The 22,064-nt window shown below is 38.1% G+C and overlaps 1 protein-coding gene across 4 annotated transcripts in view; it reads left to right on the forward strand.

Moving 5' to 3' along the window:
* Positions 1-22,064, forward strand: part of LOC136866390 (sodium channel and clathrin linker 1) — a 180,547-nt gene that overhangs the window by 144,218 nt on the left and 14,265 nt on the right. For all 4 annotated transcript variants that reach the window (XM_067143305.2, XM_067143307.2, XM_067143302.2 and 1 more), the window contains exons 10-11: positions 9,671-9,868; positions 16,969-17,106. In XM_067143305.2, coding sequence (XP_066999406.2) covers positions 9,671-9,868; positions 16,969-17,106 — 336 coding nt within the window. The remainder of the gene's footprint in view (positions 1-9,670; positions 9,869-16,968; positions 17,107-22,064) is intronic.

A 22,064-nucleotide genomic window follows, 5' to 3' on the forward strand; every position in this document is an offset into this window, starting at 1 on the left:
ACGGCTTCTGAACAACTCCTAGATTGAGAATGAGGTCGTTTCCCACTTCCGCTAAGCACTGTACTTTCAGGATTATTACTGGCCTGTTTCGTTGGGATATCTTCGTGCTTCCTATCCTCACTCTTCTTCTTTCTCTTCTTCTTGGACAGAAACGTTTCCCATTTTCCTTGATCTTCCTCCGAGTCATATGTCACTGGTGATGTGTTGGACAATTCCTTATTCTCTGTGGTAGTTGGTCTCTGCTTTAGTTCTTCTGCAGATTTCTTCCACGACATCCTGCATGTTGCTCCAGCCTCTAAAGCTTCTTCCAGCTTCATGAGGCCATTCTTTATTTCCGTTTTTAGATTTTTGAGAGGAATAGCCATTATCTTCTTCAACAGTGATCTTGCAGTCTCAAGATGCACCTCTTCTTTGTATTAATTCTCTATTATCTGCTGACTGATATCATCAGTCAGATTTAGGTCAATACTCCTACTATTTCGGCCATTGTGGATACTTTCCCTTGATACACCAGGGAGCTCCACCGTATCACGCAGAATGTCTGCTTCTGCCATTATGCCAATGAGGGAGTCTAGTTGGCCGTGTGTTAAGTCTTTTTTTTTTTTTCCTAGTTGCTTTACGTCGCACCGACACAGATAGGTCTTATGGCGACGATGGGACGAAAGGGCTGGAAGTGGGAAGGAAGCGGCCGTGGCCTTAATTAAGGTACAGCCCCAGCATTTGCCTGGTATGAAAATGGGAAACCACGGAAAACCATTTTCAGGGCTGCCGACAGTGGGGTTCGAACCTACTATCTCCCGAATACTGGATACTGGCCGCACTTAAGCGACTGCAGCTATCGAGCTCGGTCGTGTGTTAAGTGAAGGAGATAAAGTTGTGAGTGGGCGCTGGGAGCACTTACACTAGAAAACGATCGTCTATCTACCGCAGTGTACCTTCTACGTGATTTTGATCTTTAACAAGATGGCTGCTCACAACAGGATTATTTCAACGCAAACTTTTCAATATTTCACTTAATATTCTGTTGTTCCAGTTGTAAACAAACACATCTACCATGAAATGGGGCTTAAAATAACCATACAAGCTCATTTAGGTAAGTGCCTTCACAATATAAACCCGCTTTCTTGAGCTATTTTGTAGCTGCGAAGTTCACGCGTCTTTTCATTATTATTATTATTATTATTATGATTATTATTGTTACCGTGTTTGCATGGAACAGAGAGGTGAAAGAAGGTGCTGGCTTGAATGGATCTATCTACGACAGTCAAAAGATTAATTTAAAACTTTATTAAGGTTATATTTCTTTTCAGATATTAAATTTTAACAAAACAATGCGCTAGGCGACAAATCAAGTACAGAGCTAGTGTGTTACAAAATGGAAAAAACAGAAAAATCTAGAAAAGGTTAGTTACAATTTGAGCTCCAGGTTCTCTATTTAAAAAAGTCCCTACATCACTACTGTTGCATTTAGATAGATAGTCTAGGAGAATTTCTTTTACAGGATTTTTAAATTACACAATTTTCAAGAGCACTTTGCTCCAAAGGTTACAAGCTACGGCCTTCCAAAGGCACCATTCAATATTCACACAAGTATCTTTTACTTTACAAGAAAAGAGCCTCTATGCCCTATAACTCTACCCAGGAGACTGCGCTCCCAAACCCTTACAGCCTTATCAAGGCAACCTTTAAGTTTACATTAGAAATTAGAGCGTCCTTGCTCAATAAATTTTACACTTTCAGGTCTCTCGAGGCACAACCTACATTTAATAGTTCAAACAGATATCACTGTCTTCAACACTCAACAGTTTAACCTCTCAACAGAAAAGTTTTTACGGGAGTATAGAAATACTCATTCTACCGGGCCTTGGTGGGATGAAAAAAAAACAGGTTAAAGTTACTGGCCTGAAAATCAAAATGATGCAGAGGCAGACACTTGCAATCCTTGACACGGATACTTAGAAGTTTAAAACCCTAGTAGGGCTCCCTGCCCGAGGTACAGGGGCTAATCCCATACTACTGAGGTGACTAGATGGAGGAAATTTAAGTTACAAGGCTACAGATAGAAAACGGTTACAAAACATAGTCACCTCAAATATAAGTTGATAGGGAACTCGAGAGGGTGTCACACTCTCTATTCCCGAATTTCAGTTAAGTACACTTGATGTACTTGAACTTTTACATGAGAAGAAAGAAAAGTTTACATTTTAGAAAATTTACGGTTACATTATTAAAGATAGGAAACCTTCCCCTCGAGTCGGCTTACGGAGATAACTACTGAGTTAGAAAGATGGTGGCCATTACCTTAGCTGATGTTCTGCCTGCCAATGGATGAGGCCCCCGCCTCTTCTCTTAGCACACACACTCAGTAACACGACGATCAATAAGACAAGTTAACTCAAAAAGCGTCAGCTTTTATAATCAAGAGGAAGGTTTGAGAAGGCTCTGGATTAAAATCAGACACACCCTCTCATTTTTGTTGGACAGTCGCAAAGTTACAAGAAGCCTATGATTGGCAGAAAAATAAATACATGATTTTGCTATTGGTTGAAATTCCAAGTTGGTGGGAAGAGCTAGAAGAGTTGCAACCTTAGAAATATCACAAACAAGGAAAAACCAATTCAGTTTAACACACTTGAGACTGAGCCCGAGTGTGTATCAAGGTGGGGTAACAGCGCAGGCTGACCATGCCCGAGGCTAACTTGGGCCCGCGTATTTATTATATTGTCAGCACAGCCAGGACGAGAATCGGGCGGAAACTATACATACCACCTTGAAGAACTTTTATAATAGCTATACCGTGCGTTCGTGTCCTCTGTCGTTTTCTCAAACTTATACTCGTAGCAGCTTATTTTTGCTCGAGTTTGCTTCTACGCTCCATGCTTCCAGCCGCTCAAGGCAGGCGCTTTCAGAGTTTAGTTTACATCATGCGAAGTGTTAGACTATGTTTTGTTTCTGCTATCATGATTGGATCATTGAATGAAAGTGGAATTATAGAGATTTTAGAAGAGATTTTTGAAGACAGTGGTTCAGAAGAAGAGGTAGATGATTCAGATCTAGACATTGATTTCCAACTTCATATTAGTGATAAAGGTATTTATGATCTATTCTATCATATTCCATCCAGGTATGATTTTGCACTTTGTAGATTATTTAGCTAATGTTCCATAATCTTCATATGACTGAGTTTCATTTAGAATGAAGTGACACAAGTGATGATATTTCAAAGGCAGGGACTGATTAACATTCGCCGGGTACTTTTGGTGATTTGGATGCACTTGCAAAGCCTGTGCAGATAAAGGAAAAGCTGAAAATGGAAAGGAAAAGTAACGAGAAAAGAGACATGCTGGTGGTATCCAATGTGTTCCTTAGCACTTTATGTCCCTGAATGCTTCAAACTATTCCACACTCAAGCTCATTATTTGTAAGACTTTGCTGTCAGACTTTTTTTGTTGTTGCAAAAGGCATACCATTGGAAAATGTGTAATGTGAAAAGTATTCAATAGATCTTAATGCAACTTTTTAATCTGTAGAATAGACACTTATTTTTTGATATATATGTGTTACAATTGAAACCTACCAACTATTTTCTACAATTTTTTAAAAACCTTCAAAATATGGCGGTCTGCCTGCCCATATGCCACCTTAAGACACGGTCTCCAATGTGTTAAACAACTTATAAAAACCAAATTTCTTTAAATTTTTAGTAGTTCCACTTTACACCAGAGTGCATGACATCAGTTCTTTAATCGAGACATCTATGTAGAAAGGTCCAAACTTCTTGAAATAGCTGTAGCTGTAGATAGCGTTCTTCAAAGCACTTCTTTTATATGCACGGTGCTGAGGTGTACCTCCCGGTACAACAACAACAACAACAACAACAACAATAATAATAATAATAATAATAATAATAATTTTTTCTGGTCCAACTGGGAATGATGCAACATAATTGCTGAAAAAAAATACTTGTCATAGGACTAGTAGTGCATCAGAAGGAATATATTTTAGATACCATCGTGCTGTTTTTTAATGACAAGGTCATAAGTATTAAAAAAAAAAAAAGACTAATAGATACACTGAATATAGTATCCAGGTTCTGTTCTAAACTTAAGGTTGCGCATAAATCAGAGTGAGTGTTAGAGGAGAAAATTTGTGTGTTTCTGGGACTTATTGTTGACGGCCATTCTGTCAAAACCCACCCTGAAACCCACAGTATTTGCAAGTAATGAAATATTTTCATTTTAAGTACTGCTTGACCATTTAAGCACAAATATGAAGGATTAGTACTATACAATGTTTCAATAGGATACGGTACTTTCAATCGGAGTCATCTATTTCTGTAACAACAGATGTCCATAACACCTTGATGGCGGTGTATATTTTTGAGTTTATTCATTAGGAATGAAGTAAAAAATTCAGGGATACCTGAACTTTAATGGATATGTTAGATACTATTGTATATCTTAAGTACAACCTTGAGACAATAAGGTGCATTGTCTGCTGAGATCACCTGGTGGGCGTCATCATCCACAAGTAATTCACAGGGTTGGCATGCACTCTGTGACCTGCTGGCAACCTCTGAAATGACAACAAATGAATTTCATTTCTTGTTCCTTACTGCATACCTGCCAACTTTCCTGATTTAGGCGGGAGACTCCCGATTTTCGACAGTTTTTCCCGCCTCCCGATTATTCTATTATTTCTCCCGATTTCAGCTTATTTTTAGGTGAACATCAAACATTTGTTTTCAAATCCCGCCATTTCACCTTTTTTTAAGCCAGTGGCCGGCTTTCGCTCATTGGCTGCTTTCAAACGGAATATCGACGTTTATTAATGCGAGGAATGTGCGATGTTTATTGAAAGCGCGACACGTATATCAATTGTCAGTCTCTTGTTCTCGCATGCTATGTTCATGTTCTTCACATCAGACTAGTTGCTAAATATGGAGTCTTTCTTAGTAATTTAGTGACAGAATTTTAATGATGACGACTAGTGACTTTTCTAGAGATTTTAGGAGCCATTTGTAGACAATTTTGACTAATGTTAATTTAACTCAATATAAATAAAATAAAAGTTTGTACATTGCTCAGAATTTAAAACAGGGCGAGTTGGCCGTGCGGTTAGGAGCGCGCAGCTGTGAGCTCGCATCCGGAAGATAGTGGGTTCAAATCCCACTGTCGGTAGCCCTGAAGATGGTTTTCCGTGGTTTCCCATTTTCACACCAGGCAAATGCTGTACCTTAATTAAGGCCACGGCCGCTTCCTTCCCATGCCTAGGCCTTTCCTGTCCCATCATCGCCATAAGACCTATCGGTGTCGGTGCGACGTAAAGCAACTAGCAGAATTTAAAAAGAATATTTCCGTACCAGTCGCGACCACAGTAACAAGGGGAAATGCACGTTTTAATTTTCCATAATTTCTGTCTGTCTATCTGCATCATCATGAGAAAACGGCTGAAGAGAATTTTATGAAAATCGGTATATAACATCGGGGAAAAAGTCACTACAATCTATGCCATAAATAATTTGTATTCACACTGAGTGAAATGGTAGTTTAGGGGAAACCCAGAAATTTAATTCTCAAATATTTATGTTATTATTGGCCCTATCGATAAATACTACATAACTAAAGTTATATATTATTAAATTTCCAATCATTGATGTCTTATACATTTTTACTGTACCAGCTATGAAACAGAGATATTCATGAATTTGGATTTTTGTTGCTAGGTCCATATCTGCGCCGAGGTACGAGAAAATGAGTGAGCTGAATTTTATGTAAAGTCGGGGAATAAGGAACTACGGACTACGCTATAAAACTTTATTCAACCTGTTCGAAGTGGTAGTTTAGGGGAAGGTGCCTAAAATGTAATTTTTTATTACCTATCTTACTGGTCATATCGAAAAGTACTACATAACAAAAGTTGTAGAGAATACAATTTCCGATTATTTATGTCTTATTCAGTTTTACCGTACCGGCTATAATAGTATTGGTGGTGATGGTGATTAAATTGTGAAGATGATTATAAGAATGAGAAACAGGTTATGAAGGAATGATCGCTTGAATAACAACACAAGAGGGAGTCATGAAAGAAAGGACAACTCACTTTACAGTAGATGCTCTAATAGCACAGAGTCGGAAGAAAACTAAATGTGAAGGCCTGCAATATAGAAAGCTCATAAAATTGATCAACAATAACATGACATTGACCATTGTGTTTTGTGATATGCCTTGTGTATTCTGCTGCCATTTATCTCCGATACATGGGATTACTGCTGTGTATCGAGTATAGCAGCCTGCCTGAATATTGGCAGGAAGTAGCGGGGGAGTTATATCTCTCTCTTCTTTAGCATGCCATTCCTCTGGTTCATAAATTTTCTGACACTACTGGTACGTAACACACTGGATCATCATAGTATTCCAGTTATTCGATCCCTAGTCTGAGACAGTGATTGGAATGAGCAGTGTGCACACTTAAACGGAATAATTACACAGGAGTGTTCGCGGCTGTCTGCGATCTGGTCATTCTAGCTCTGGAACTTTGAACTCAGAGATCGACACCATGGTACTTTTCGTTAAAAGTGAGAAAATGTGCTCTATTTCATTTTATCGAATATTTCATATGACAGCATTGCCTTTAATCGCGACATTCGCACTGACGTCATTGTAATGACCTACGTTGACTTCAGTTGGAAAAGCTATAAGGACAGTCTTCCTGTACATCAGCTAGTTTTTGATACAAATAGCATTGCGCTTCGCATAATCGTGCGGGCTCTTGACGCAATATATTAATCTATGCATTTGCTAAGTAATGGCATCTTAAGTGCATGACTGATTCACACATGTGGAGCATGAGTTCATACTATATTGAACTCAGAGATCGACACCATGGTACATTTCGTTAAAAGTGAGAAAATGTAGGCTTATCAGAGACCAATCATCTCACTCACATACTTCCTATGAGGGAAATTCTTCTTCTTAAGATGTCGTCTCCGAACAGAGGTTGACGATCCGCACGGCCAGCTCTGATCTTGACGTTGCAGCCATGCCATGTGAATTTATTGGAATATCTCTTAAGGATCTTTAATGCAGTGGTTTCTCGTTGCCTTCTGCATCCTAATGCCATTGACCAAACTGGTTCCTCCGCCTTTGGGAACAATTTCTTGTCCCCAGGACAATAGAGTGCCCTTGCCCATACCCGCTCATCCACTGTCAAAGAGACTGTTGGCACTTGGTATAGGGGATCTCCTTATACCAGGAGATAATCGGTCCCTTCATTCGTTAGCCGCTTGTATATAAAATATTATTTTTATATGCAGTCGTTGCCCCCTCTCTACCATGGGGTGGTGAGTGTCAGGGTTTCAGCGTCATTGAAACAAGGACCAAATGGCATTTCCTTGTCTCTCTGGTTCTTTAGAGAGGTATGAGGGAATAGAGATGTGTAATTTTTAGCCTTGTAGCCTCGTATGGCAACAGTCGGGCTTTGAGACAATACATACATACATACATACATACATACATACATACATACATACATACATACATACATACATACATTATCATTATAGACTGTTATGCCTTTCAGCGTTCAGTCTGCAAGCCTCTGAGAATGGTTCATGTTTGTGGGTTACTGTAGTCACGTCCTAGTTCGTGAACCATGGGCAACGGCTGAGTGGCCTAGTAAGTGGTCCTGAGAGTCGGGATACCAGTTGCTATGGAATGGGAGTGGGCATCTCGGACATATTCTGAGTCGTGGCCCTCCTTGTGCTCAGGCGGCTAGGACTATACAATTCGCTGGTGGTCCATAACCCGTTAGAGGAGAGATCCTCACTTGGACTATGTGCAAGTAGGGCAGCATCCTGCTTCATGAATTTACCGAGCTCAGAACACTTGAGACAGTACATGTTATAAATATCTCACAGTTCTGTATTGCGCAAGACATGTAGAATAAGCAATTTTGACCAATTGTATCTCCTGATTTCCCCTGATTTTTCCTGATTTTCATATCAAATTTCCTGATTTTTGGTTTTGTAAAGTTGGCAGGTATGCTTACTGACAATTTTAAGACCAAAAAATGTCTATGAAAGTAACTTTCCTAAAACACATCCACCTATTTAATACTCTTGTCAACTATCCAGTTACAATAAATAGTTTATTTGATATTAGTACATGTTTCAATCCTTACAGGATCATCCTCAGCTAACGTTGAAAATCATTGGAATCAGTTGAAAGAGAGGTACTTAAAAACTTAAGTATTAAAAAAAAAGAAGTGTCTAGAATCAAAAGCAAAGTTTTTACTCATCATTATTTCTATATATTGTAATTTTTTTTCACTAATATCAAATTAAATCAAATTAATTAATATTATGATTTTTAATGTCAGCTGAGGATGATCCTATAAGGATTGAAACATGTACTAATATCAAATAAACTATTCATTGTAACTGGACTAGAGTTTTGGATAGATGGATGTGTTTTAAGAAAGTATCTTTCGTAGAATTTTTTTTTTTTTTGTCTCACTGAAATTGGCGGTCTTTATGCAATATTGTTTGTTTTGATCGAAGGTAGTGTTGCAAAGATACTCAAAGGTCTAATTAGTAATGATATCATTAATTTAATATTAGTGGAAACAAACTGCAATGGAGGAAACACAAAACAAAATAAATGGGCAGATGTAACTGGGCCCAAATTGTGGAAATTTTTTGTGCTCATTATTTATATGGGGCTAGTTAGGGACCCGAAAATATTGGACTACTGTTCAAAGCATTTCTTGTACCGCTTCTATTTTTGTATTTGTATATATTTTTTCATATAAAAATGGAAAATGCTTATTAAATAATTTCTTGATTATCCTACCTGCTATGTACCCCTTACATGTCCCACATTACAAAAAGTTAGTTTGCTTTCTGTACAGGCGAACCAGAAGGTATGAAAGTATAGTCTGTGAATGACGCGCGGTGCGGTTCCGTTATATACAATGCATCATGAAACCCTCTGGTGGGTCTCAGCGGGTCTCAAAATCACTAACGTGTTAAAACAGACTATAAATCTATTGTAAGTGGATCATATCACTGGATAAAATCAGTGTCTATGAGGAATGGTTAAGAGCAAGGGAGACCATTTCCATTAGCTATCCCCTGGTTGCTATGACAATGGCTATTTAAGCAATGATCAATAAGGAAACACTTCAGTGTGCATAAGGGATAGAAGCAATCAGAAAATTCAATTTTTGGGAGTATTTTACTCCTATTATTTTGGTGTCTGAACTTGTATAGGAATTTGGGCAAACCTTATTATGTCCATTTGTGAACAAAATTGAGTTTGATGTGGTTTCATGTAGTTTCGTGCTGCTATATCAAATTTTGCCAAACCGTGTGTTGTCCTAGTGTAAATGAGGCTTGAAAGGTGACTGCTGCTTCAAATTGTAGTTTGTCCACAAAAATGACCAGAGCAAACTGTGTTATGTTCACTTCATTCAGTCAGGTTAATCCAGATCATTCCTTGGTCTCCCCAAGTTTCAAACCCACCATCCGACACTGCTTTTGTGTTGAAATTCCCCAGAAATTTATCATTTTTTTTTCCCCCCCTCACCCACACTACTTCTAACCATGAAAATGTAATTTATAAATGAGGTATCTAATTGTTATATGTTTAATGAATTTTACTTTTTTCAGTCATCGTATGGAATTGAAACAAAAACTCCTTGAGAAACAACTGTTGGAAGAACAGCTAAGTGCTAATCACATTCAACTGAACAAATTATCACAAGCAGAAATAACAGCAACAACACAAGCTGAAGTTCTTGCAAAACGTGTTGAGACTCTGGAGGAGGAATTAAGCAAAGTCAGTAGCCACAGTGTACATGGAAAACGGTAAGTTTTATCAGATGACTCTCTCCAATTCAAAAGCGTGTAAGTTTGTGTTGATACGTCTTGTAGACTGTGGCCACTAAAAAACATTGCCAGTTATTTAGACTGAACCAGTGACAATTTTCCACGCCTTTATATACAATTGCATAGCATAAATGAAATTGTGGAAAATCTACTGACTGAATTTCCAATTTTGATGGCTTTAATGAAAATCATGAGTGAAAACAATGGGGCAGAAAATGAATTTATTTAAAACGCTCAAGTACTGTGTTATAAAAACTGTGTTTAATCAATTTACTTCCAAGTTATTGTTGGGAAAGACAAAAGGAAGATCATTTTGTTCATGAGGGTCCATTTGGTTTTTATAACTGGAGAACCCTTGTATCAAAAATCAATTGTGTGTACCATTCATCAAAATATAATGATAGGTAAATTTAGGAATGAAAAAGATTTGCTCCCGGACAAAACTGTCTTTGCACCAGTCTGTTTTCAGATCAACTTTTCTTCATCGGACAGAAAGCTGGGTGGACTCAGGATATCTTATTCATAAGTTACAAGTAATAGACATGAAAGTAGCAAGAATGATCGCTGGTACAAACAGTTGGGATCAGTGGCAAGAGAATACTTGGAATGAGGAGATGAAGGCTAAGCTAGGAATGAACTCGATGGATGAAGCTCTGCACATAAACTGGCTTCAATGGTGGGGTCATGTGTGGTGAATGGAGGAGGATAGGTTTCATAGGAAAATAATGGATTCAGTCATGGAGGGTAACAGAATTAGAAGGAGACCAAGACGATGATGGTTAGACTCAGTTTCTAATGATTTAAAGTTAAGAGGTATGTTTTATGTATGAAACACCTTGAGGTAGATAACCAGTAATGGTAATAATACCGTATTTACGCGAATAATCCCCACATATTTTTTTAAAAAATTCAAGGCACGAAATTGGGGTGCAGGTTTTATTTGCGTCAAGGTTGCCAACACGCTCCTAGCTCACCTAGTTTTCGATGCTGAGTGTACAGTTATGCTTTGTGCAACCGTAGATGGAACAAAACTGTCCCTATATGTCATATTAAAACAGAAAACAATTCAGACTTTTAATTCTAAAGTGACTTTACATTAAAAAAAAAAATAGTACCGTATTTTACAGAGTAATTTAAATTCAAAATTTCTCCACGTCACGATAAAACGCGTCTTCCGGAACTTGTTGAAAATAGAGTGAAATCGTAATTCTTTTGTATTCAGCGTTTTAAAGAAAGCCACAATATCACGTAGCAGGGAATACGCGTAAAAGCAGAATCCGCAAAAACTGGTGAGGGTTCGCATTTCTGAATTACAAGATGGCTGTTAATTCAAAATCACATAATTGGAAGTCTGATTTCTATATTACAAAGACTTCGAATTAACGAGGTTTTACTGTATCGCAAAACTAACGTCAGATTTTGCCGGTGTGTCTATTTCAAGTGTTTACATTGCACGAAAAGAATTATCCACCATCAGTCGTGTTACTGTCCAGTAAAAAGAGACCACGTGTGAGAAGTGTTTTAGGCCCGTATTCACCAACGTCGGTAACTTTTGCTGGTATCTTAGATTTGTTCAATAACACTTTGAAAAATACCCAGTGCTGACGAGATTCCATATCAAAGACGGTTGTAAGCAAATAACCCTTTATGTGTTCTTATAGTACATAGTTTTTTACTTTCTTCCTCTAACCTCAACTGCATGTAAGCTGATGACAAATCTATTTTAGAAAACTGAATTCCCTTTTGTAAGACAAAGATGTCTTCATTTCTAGGTATTGGGTGTCTATCGACTTCTAGGAAGGGGTTTAAAGTGACCTTAAAATCTCTGCAAATATGGATTTTACCATTCTTTTTTAATACTGGAACAATCGGAGTGCCCCATTCACTTGAAGATCCTGGGGAAATAATTTCCTCATCCACTAAACTTTTCAACTCTAGTTCAACCTTTTCTTTTAAAGAATATGGTATTGACCTAGGTTTATGGTACTTAGGTACTGTATTTGGCTTAATGTTCAGTTTTACTGGGTCTCCTTTAAAGCAACCTAATTTTCTAGTGAATACCTCTGGAATTCATTAAATAAATCTTGCACTAATTTAGACTCTGCATTGATTTTTACATTCGTTAAGTTTACGTTGTTTACACTGCTGGGAATGCTTATAACATCTTGGAGCTCTTTTATCAAATCGCGCCCCATGAGAGGATTAGATCCATTGCTAATAACATACAAAACTAAGCTCTTTTCCAGGAACTGATATTTAACATTTACCCACAAGCTTGATTTTCTGGTTGGTGTAGGAATTTAAAACTAAGTCTGTAGGAATCAATGTTACATGACTTAAGTTAGCCTTATAAAAATTTTCAGAAACAACAGACACACAAGCACCAGAGTCTACTTCAAAATTAATTGGCTTTCCTTCAACAATTAAATTTATTCTAATGGGCTCAATTTTTGTTATTGTACCTAACTTAAGCTGAACGATTTGCTTATCTTCATCACACTGAAAAATGTTAGAAATATCATAAACTTCATCACACAATTTTTCTTGACTAACATTGGGTTCATGTAAGTCTACATAGTGCTGGTTGGGTCTAAGTCTGTTTCCCTGCTGATTCTTAATTACCTTAGAAGAAGGATTGTTTGTAGGCATGATTGGTTTTACATGAAACTGAGACTTGCTCTTGGTTTTTGACTTGCAAACCCTCTCTAAATGACCCTTCCTCCGACAAAAATTGCAAATATCCCAATAGCGACACTTAACGGTAGAATGCCCACCTTTATGATCACAACAAAAACACTGAGGCACTTTCGTAACACGTGATAACACATTAGGTACATTGCTGGGTGAAGAATGCCGTGCTGTAAACTTCTGGAGTCGTGGTGTGGTAGGCCAAGGACACTGCATCCTTGTCAGTTGCTTCCAGCGATATCACCAGTTGTTCTGCATTCTGGAATGTGAGGTTCTCCTCCGACAGCAGTCGTTTCTTGATGGATTCATCGCAGATGCCACTGACTAATCTGTCCCGTAAATAATCAGGAAGTTTGTCCTTGAACTCGCAATATTTGGATACCTGCTTTAGTTGAACAATACAATCTGACATAGTCTCATGTTCCAATTGATCTCGCCTGCTGAATTTATATTATTCAACTATAAATGAAGGGTTTGTCAGAAGGTTTATCAGGGGTGATTAAATATTTCAGTAAATTGTAGGTTTTAACACCGATCACTGTGAGGAATGTACTAACCTTTTTAGCATTCGGAGTGTCATTGTACTGTACGTAAAGTTCAAAGTGTTCCACGTAGGTTGACCAAGTTTCTTCCGAACTGTCAAATGGTCCATTATTACCAATTAAAGACATCGCGTGAAATAATTGAGTGAAAGTTGCAAAGGCGGTGTTTTCTAAGGTCATGGAGCTAAAGGCACACCCGATATTACGTTGCTTCAGAAGGAGGCCCGATACAACGGACTTTACTATATTGCGTCATTCACTGTGAAAACACACGAGAAATGTTTTGTTGCCATGAGGAAGCACTGGCACTCGCTGCAATGTGATGACTTTTACCTCGTCGCCAATTTTTACGTATGAAACACCTTGAGGTAGATAACTGTAATGGTAATAATAATACATGTTATTTTCAAGGTACCACATCAGCTAAGGAGTCGGAATGAATCGGGTGCAGGCTACAGGACGACTGACTCGAGGTCAGGGGAAAGCTTAGGCTGTGGATAGGCGAGATAGGAATAGCCAGTGAGAGAGCTTTATTTGAACGGCCACATGACTCAATGACATACACATCGTCCACTCCTGACGTAGTGACAATCTAATACAACTGAATATAATCACATGTTTTACAGTCGTAAGTTCTAGAAATAGATCTGAAAAATGTAACAGAATATATTACAGTATGGAAATAAACAAAGCCGGCCCTGTGCTGTAGGGGTAGCGTGCCTGCCTCTTACCCGGAGGCCCCGGGTTCGATTCCCGGCCAGGTCAGGGATTTTTACCTGGACCTGAGGGCTGGTTCGAGGTCCACTCAGCCTACGTGATTAGGATTGAGGAGCTATCTGACGGTGAGATAGCGGACCCGGTCTAGAAAGCTAAGAATAACGGCCGAGAGGATTCGTCGTGCTGACTACACGACACCTCGTAATCTGCAGGCCTTTGGGCTGAGCAGCGGTCGCTTGGTAGGCCAACGCCCTTCAAGGGCTGTATTGCCATGGGGTTTGGTTTGGTTTTTTATGGAAATAAACAAGGTCACAGAACTCGTTACAAGTAGAAAATTAATTGTGGACACATCTAGTAAATTCACAGAGGCAGACTGAACACTGAAAGACATAACGGTCTATAATGAAGATGTATGTGTAAACATGGTGGTCATCTTTTTGTTCTTCTTGTTCTGGCTTCTCAGGTTCATAGAGATGAATACATATTCTTTCTCTCTCGAGTCACATCTAATGTTCATCATATGATAGGCTGAGCAGTGAGTGAAGATCGATGAGATCTGTTTAAGAAATGAAGAAAAGCTAAATGACACCAACAGTGAGAATAGACAGTGACATCCCAGATTCAGTGGCTTGAGTGTTCTCAAGTACAGTTACCTGAGTATTTTTTTGTCAGAGACTCCTGCGTTGCTACAAGGAGGATGGAGAGGATTTCTTACATCAACTGTGACGTGTGATGAAACTTGGGTGCATCATTACACCCCAGAGTCAAAGCAAGCATGGAGTGGCGGCGAAGAAAGGAAGCCAGTCCGGTCAAGGCCAAAGCACGCCTATCTGCTGGAAAGGTGCTTGCAACCTTTTTGTGGGACTCTGCAGGTGTTATGCTGGTGGATTTTCTTCACAAACAAAGGACAGTTAATGCAGCCTATTACTGTCGCCTTTTGGATGAAGCAAAAGCTGCGTATCTCAACAAGCGACGCCGGCAACTGATCTGCAACGTCATAATTCTCCATGACAATGCAAGGCCGAATATTGCCGCTTTAATGCGGGAAAAACTGGAGGAAATTCACTGAACTCCTCTCGAACACCCTTTGTACAGTCCAGATTTATTGCCCTGCGACTACCATCTGTTTGGACCACTCAGACAAGGCCTAGGAGGACAGCGGTTCGACGATAATGGAAGTGTAGAAGAGTTTGTGCAAAACTGGCTCTGCTCACGTCCCTCTTCTTTCTATTAAGATGGCGTCAACAGCTTACCAATCCGATGGAGAAAATGTGTATTGAAGGTGGGACACTATGTAGAAAGATGATCTCTATATCTGCATTTTTTTTTGTTGATGCAATCAATTTTTAAAAATAATTACTGTTTATATTTGATCCGCCCTCGTAATTAAGTAGCAATGAAATTCGATAACTTTTTTTTGTGTGATCACAAGGCAGCTTTTGACTTTGTAGTACAATATTATTTTGCCTCATTCATCTGTGTACCCAGTCACGGCTTGCTCTGAATTCTACTCTGGGTATATTTCTCTGTGCTGCAATTTCATGTGCACGAAATTGAAGCATTTCATGCGATACTTCAATTCCATTATTTCTTAATTCTTCGAAGTACATTAAGAGCTCATTATCTCAGGATATTTTCCATACTTTGGACCTCTGAAGGATGGCATACTTTTCTTAGCATTACATAGAGCCTGCTTCTGCTTTCTCTGGTAATGATTATGTGCCTCCAAGATGGAAAATTTCCGCTCTGCAGCATGGTTGCCATTCTCCTCGGCATATTTTATTACCTTTAGTTCATATGCGGCCGGCCCCGTGGTGTAGGGATAGCGTGCCTGCCTCTTACCCGAAGGGCATAATTCGATTCCCGGCCAGGTCAGGGATTTTTATTTGGAGCTGAAGGCTGGTTCGAGGTCCACTGAGCCTTTGTGATTAGAATTGAAGAGCTATTGATGGTGAGATAGCGGCCCCGGTCTAGAAAGCGTGTTGAACACACGACACCTCGTAATCTGCAGGCCTTCGGGCTGAGCAGCGGTCGCTTGGTAGGCCAAGGCCCTTCAGGGCTGTATTTCATTTGGGGGGGTGGGTAGTTTATATTCGTCTGTATAGTTGTTAATACTTCACCATGCTAACCGATGAACAGTAACACCGGCACTTAGCACACTAAAAGACACTTTACCGTGTGCTATCTGCTTAGGAAAATTTGCGATGCTGTTTCTTAACACACCACTACATGGAACGAATTACAGCATGTATCTGCGGTAGCTACCCCACAAGCCTTTCATAAGCTTACTGTACTCTTAAAACAGGACTACTTCTCACAAAACGCAGGCCAGGGTACAACTGCAGGCATGGGGATTGGAATGCAGTTTTGCTCAAGGTCAGACTAGACTATAGCTGGCAGTGATATCAGAGGGTAACTTCAATGCTTTCAGCGCTCAAGCTAAAATTTGGAGTAGCCTATGGTTGGAGACAGCAAAAATTATGCGGGCAAAATTAAAATCCCAATAATTACTCATCAAAATTGGTGCTGCGAAACTTCTGCGAGCACGAAAATTACACGGGTAAATACAGTATTTATGAGCCATTTGTGTTTATTAAGTTACACGTTATTCAAACATTTTTCAACACGACCTACATAGTTTCAGGTGTGTGTATTGTTTGGAAATTGAGCCAATATAAAATCACCTTTCTGAATATTGTCTGTAATTCCATCTCATCAGGTTCAGGTAACCCTGTACATTTTCTTCATGGAAAAACAGGCTAAAGAATTTTTCCAGTATTCAATTTTTAACAGAAAGTTACATAAGAATTTGGACATTGTAATTCTGTACTAAGTTTCAAATGAAAGATTATTCATCTTTTGAATTTGAATATTTTATCTAAATGTTTTACTAACAACTCCTGAAGATAAATTAAATACGTGATATAATAATGACTTAGCAACACAAAATAATATTGTATTAACAGCTCCTTAAAAAATAAATTAAATGTATGGTATAATAAAGGGCTTAGCAATGTAAATGAACTTTTTTTCACTTATGTGGCTAATTTCACTCCAGATTACGATAGATTGGATTAGCCACTTTTAAGTTTTATTGTTAGAGATCAGTTAATTATGATGGCATTCTTTCAGTGATTGGTGGAACTATCAGCAGCGTATGCAAGAGCACCAACAGCTTATAGACCAGCTTAATGAAGTTCAGTTGAGAGGTGCACAAATGGCTCAAGAACTACAGGAGCAATTGAAATCACAAGTAGATATAAAAAACAAGTAAGTTATTTTATTTCATGCTTCTTTTAGAAACATTATTACATCATTTGGTATTGGGAAACAACAGGTCTTTACCTGTATTAACTGTAGGTATGATGTTGAATATACTCCCTTATTGACATCCCCTGTTGTCTAACAGCTTAACTCTCTTGGTGCCAGGCGGTATTGCGAGCATCCGCCCTTTAAATTGCCAGAGCCAATCTGGTCGGCCGTTAACAATCCAGTCGGAAGTTGCCAGAGCCGATTACATCGGCCGGCTTAAAATTCTGTGATATACGTAATTTTGAGGCAACCTATAGTGACGTGCATACTTTTGTTACAACCTGTAGTAAAGGGGCTACACGTTATTGTGTGCCTGGCCTTGCTTTGGCAGTTCTAAGAGGATGTTGTACCTTTCACAAGAGCCGTTTCCTGTGTTTACAAATACCGCTAACCGGTCAGTAAGAGATTGCTCCTTGCAGTGAGTGAATTTGTGACAGGAAAATGGCATGTTGTTCACGTGATAATTTTTCAGCAGGTATTGATGACAATAAATTAATGCAGTATTTAGAACAGCGCGAAGTTAACGCTGATGATTTATCGGATAGCGATAGGGAATTTAGTTCAGAGTAGCGACGGAATTATACCGGACACGTCTGCAGAATCACCGCAGCTAAAGAAGAGACGTTTAATTGTGTCTAACAGCACTAAAGCTACTCTGAATATGGTGGTAGATGAAAGTAGTGGTAACGAATATGATGATGATGATGTCTCTGGAGAACATTTTGTGGAAATTTGTCCCAATGAACCCGACAACATTCCTCAACCTCCTGTTTCCTTCAAGGAGGTTCTTGGACCTAAACATGCCCTACCGTCTGATTCTCCGCCCATATTACACTTCAATTTACTTTTCACTTACTCTCTGCTAAACCTTATAGTCACATATAGTCCTCTATCATTACCTAAATGCCGGTCTCCGCGGGCCAAGTGTAGCGTGCCTGCCTCTCACCCGGAGGTCATAGGTTCGATTCCCGCCCAGGTCAAGAATTTTCGCCTGGTCCTGAGGGTTGGTTCGAGGTTCACTCATTCTAAGTGACCCTAAGTGATTGCAATTGAGGAGATATCTGAGGGTGAGAGGGCGACCCCAGTCTGGAAAACCAAGAATAATTACTGAGAGGATCCGTCTCACTGACCATGATTCACCTCGTAAACTGCAGGTACCTAACGGAGCAGCGGTCGCTTAGTAGGTCAAAGCAAATCACGGCTTTAGTGCCATACATTTCTTAATTTCGTAAATTCTGTTGTATTGTGAAATTATTTTTCTAATATATACTACAACCGAAAACGAGAAACTATTTTTTCTGAAAACAAAAACTATAATATCAACTACTATTTTTTACTTATTTAATAATTCAGAATTATTTTAATACTATGTTGTCCGCACGTAGAAAATTTGTTGTCAGTATTTGCCAAACATCGATACATACACGCGAATTTTATCGGTGAGTAAAATTGTCTTGTGTTTATTAGTGACATATGTTTGAATTTTTATTTTTTACGTTTTTATTTTTCTCGTTCAAATTAGTTATTCTATAGAATTGTATTTAGAAATACATTATACATAATTACGTATATTCTTCTGTATCGTAAATTATTTTTTCAAAGTAGATATTGAGAGAGAAAGTGCGAAAATATTTTTCTCTTCCTAAAAATAAACGTTATCGACAACTATAAATCAACAATAAAACGTCTTTGACTCTTTATATCACTCCGAACCAGATTCTTATTCTATGTAGTCGATATGTAGAAAATTTCATGCCGGTATTTGCTATACACCGGTAGATACACGCGAATTTTAAAATACATGCATTTCCACTGAAAACGGCCTGGCACTTTACAGTAGTAGAGTGGAGGCGGAGCTCTGGCCTCTTCCAGCTGATGGGGAGCGGCCGACCAGATCGGCTCTTGGCTCCAAGAGGGTTAAGAGATGTGTGCGATGTTCACAGGACTACAGTTGAGTCTGACATATCTTCTTCTTGTGCTCGACTTCTTTATTCTCTCTCTGACAAGGAATTTTTTCCCCTCCGAATAGAGATCTGAGAGCCACCTTCTAATGACTCAATAAAGATCAATGAATTCTGACTTCTCCAAGAGTGATAGTATTGAGTAAAGAAAGAGAAATCATGAAAGGGAGGAGTGAGAATTCACTGATTTTTATTGAGTCATTTAGCAGGTGGCTTCAATGTTAATGCTTCTTAAGCCGATTCCAAAACATACGTTAAAAGGCAGTGGATAAACAAGGTGGAGAAGATTTTATCGTCCTGATATTTAATTATATGTTTGGTTACTTCACATATATATGGATGTTTTAATGTTAAGCTTTTGTTTTTTAAGTTTCTTTTTGTTGCTGATTGTCATTTTACAGTCATGTCTTTGGTCATCTATTGCAAACATTTTCACTAACTGCTTGTGAGGTTTGTTTACACTGTTGCAATGGTCTGAGTTAATTATTAATTATTCATTTTATAGAAGTCCTCAGAATAGTGATTTTGAACAGTATTTAGTCTTAATCCATTATTTTAAAGAATTTTTGAAGTATGTAGGTTCTATTGGTGATTCATAGACCTGTAGTGCAGAGCTGTCGCTGGCTGAGGTCTTGCTGTTGATAAACTTAACCATAATAGATATTTGATTTGAACCTGTACTGACTTGTCTAAAGCTATTAATAAAACAATAGTGTGTGTTTGGTCCACCTTGTCAATACACTTTTTATAATTGAGAATTATTTATTCATACATGTTTCAGGAACATAGTACATTCCCTTCCTCAGTGAAGTCTAATCAAAGAATAAAACCATTATATCACTATCTTTTGTTTAGCCCAAAATTTAAAGGAGTCTAACGGAAGTGTTATAAGGTATTTGGACAATTAACAAGTTACCATATTGGATCAAAACTGATTATCATGAATTATTTTGGCCTGTTGAGCTCATCGGAATTTTACTGGAATTATGTTATCCTGCAAGCTCGTAATTGTACGGATCCATCACGGTAGCGCTAACGTCCAATGAGGCATGCTGTCCAGATTGTACTGCCATGTAGCAGCAACCATGGAACTGAATTCAGCTTCGTTTTCTCTGTGCATGGACGACAATTGGCGACGAGGTGTTGTTTTTTTGGTTTTGGATTGGAGTGTGATACAGGACAGAGCTACTTCTGCTATTGTTGGTGGATTTTAACTTATATTTAGAGTGAAGAAGAAAGCATGATTATTGTATTTGATCCTGGGTGATCACGTCGTCGTGTGGCGATGACCTTATCACCTTCCATTCATTTTCCTGCGTATTTTTAAAAGTCTGTAAGTAAGCATCCAGTACTTTTTTCTACAACATCCAGTACAACAATGTGACGAGCAAATTCGATAATTGAACATTACCAAGTAGATTACATAAATTCGTCTGGCTTAATTGAACTGCTTAAATCTATAATATCCTACTACCCAAAATTTTTTAGGTGCGCAAGAAATTTGTTTTATGAAGAGAATGAATTCAGGTCATTTTAATTGTGAATTAACTACCATATTTGTTGGGGCTTTAATGTAACAATTTGTAATTGAACATGTTAAATCTTTATTATCTAAATTACCCCGTAAGGGAAATGATTGTGTGAGTCGAAAATTGTTTCTTATGGCTAATTCTGCTGTGTATATATCCTTTCTGGGTGGGTAGCCATTTTGCTTTGGTTCTTCACGTGATCTCGTTGCCATGGTTGCACTCTTTACATGTTAGTGGGCGTGGTCTCTATTGTGTTTTGACATTCGACGTTCTATTCCTCTATTATGACTAGACAACTGACGTTCGGCAATGAGATTGTTGGGATTGTTCTTGGTGATGGAAGTGATTCAGAAAGGCATCCACATTTCTCCGTTTTTGGCTGGCTTTTGAAAACTATTATCATTTAATTCTGTATTATATTTGACCTGGTGACTCTTTGTGTCTGTTGGTCAAATTAATATTTGATTTAATTATCCCTTTCTAATGTTTGTTCTTGTGGAACTTGCGTTCTGTGAATTTCCTTGCTACTGAACCTGACCTACAGTCGAAGTGGTCCTTAAGAAACATTTTTCACTCCCGAAACGGAACTGTGTGAAATCCAATTTCTTGGAGTTACATGTTCAATTACGAACTCCGTACTTTCATTCATTTCTTTAAAATTATATTTTTCTATTTTATCCCGATTGAGGATTTCTCCTGGGGACTGGTTTGTGAACTCAGATTGTATTTCTTTTTTCCTTTTCTTTTCTTGATTTTAATTTTTGATGGAACTTTAAAGTTCTATGATCTTTAATTTAATTCTATTTTTTTCATTAGTCTAACTTGGGAATTTTAACTTGATTTTTATCTTAGTTTATTTTCCTTCACTTAAAGTTTGTGCTTAACTTAAACTTGAAGTATTATTTTAGTCAGTAAGAATTAATTCATTATGTAATCTACTAGACCTCTATGAGCCTAGTGGCTTCCACATCTTGCAATGACCTTCTGTTGGGAACAACTTGGTAAGTCCTTTGCTTAATTTAATATTCCCTGGTCGTGCAACTACTGTCGTGTAATACTTCACTTGTGAGTACGCGATAGGAGTATTATATCAATTCCCCATATCAATGAATAAACAAACATTAATGAAATATTAAAAACATTATCATTACATAAAATGTTAAAATTTTGATGATGTTCAATCAGAATACCTAAATAAATTTAAGATCGTCAAGTTTGATGTTTTCCTTCTCTTTTCTTCTCTTCCTTAAAATATTAAATGCTAGTTTATACAATGGGTTCTCATCTATACTTCTTTCATTTAAATTTTATTCAAAGTGAATTTTTTGAGCAGGATAAATTTCCGAACTTAAACATTCATGAATTTTCCCTTTTTGACCAAATGTATTATTTCTATGTCATTAGAAATGTCTGTAAATTTATGATT

Source organism: Anabrus simplex, chromosome 3, assembly GCF_040414725.1.
Source record: "Anabrus simplex isolate iqAnaSimp1 chromosome 3, ASM4041472v1, whole genome shotgun sequence".
Taxonomy (NCBI): Eukaryota; Metazoa; Arthropoda; class Insecta; order Orthoptera; family Tettigoniidae; genus Anabrus; species Anabrus simplex.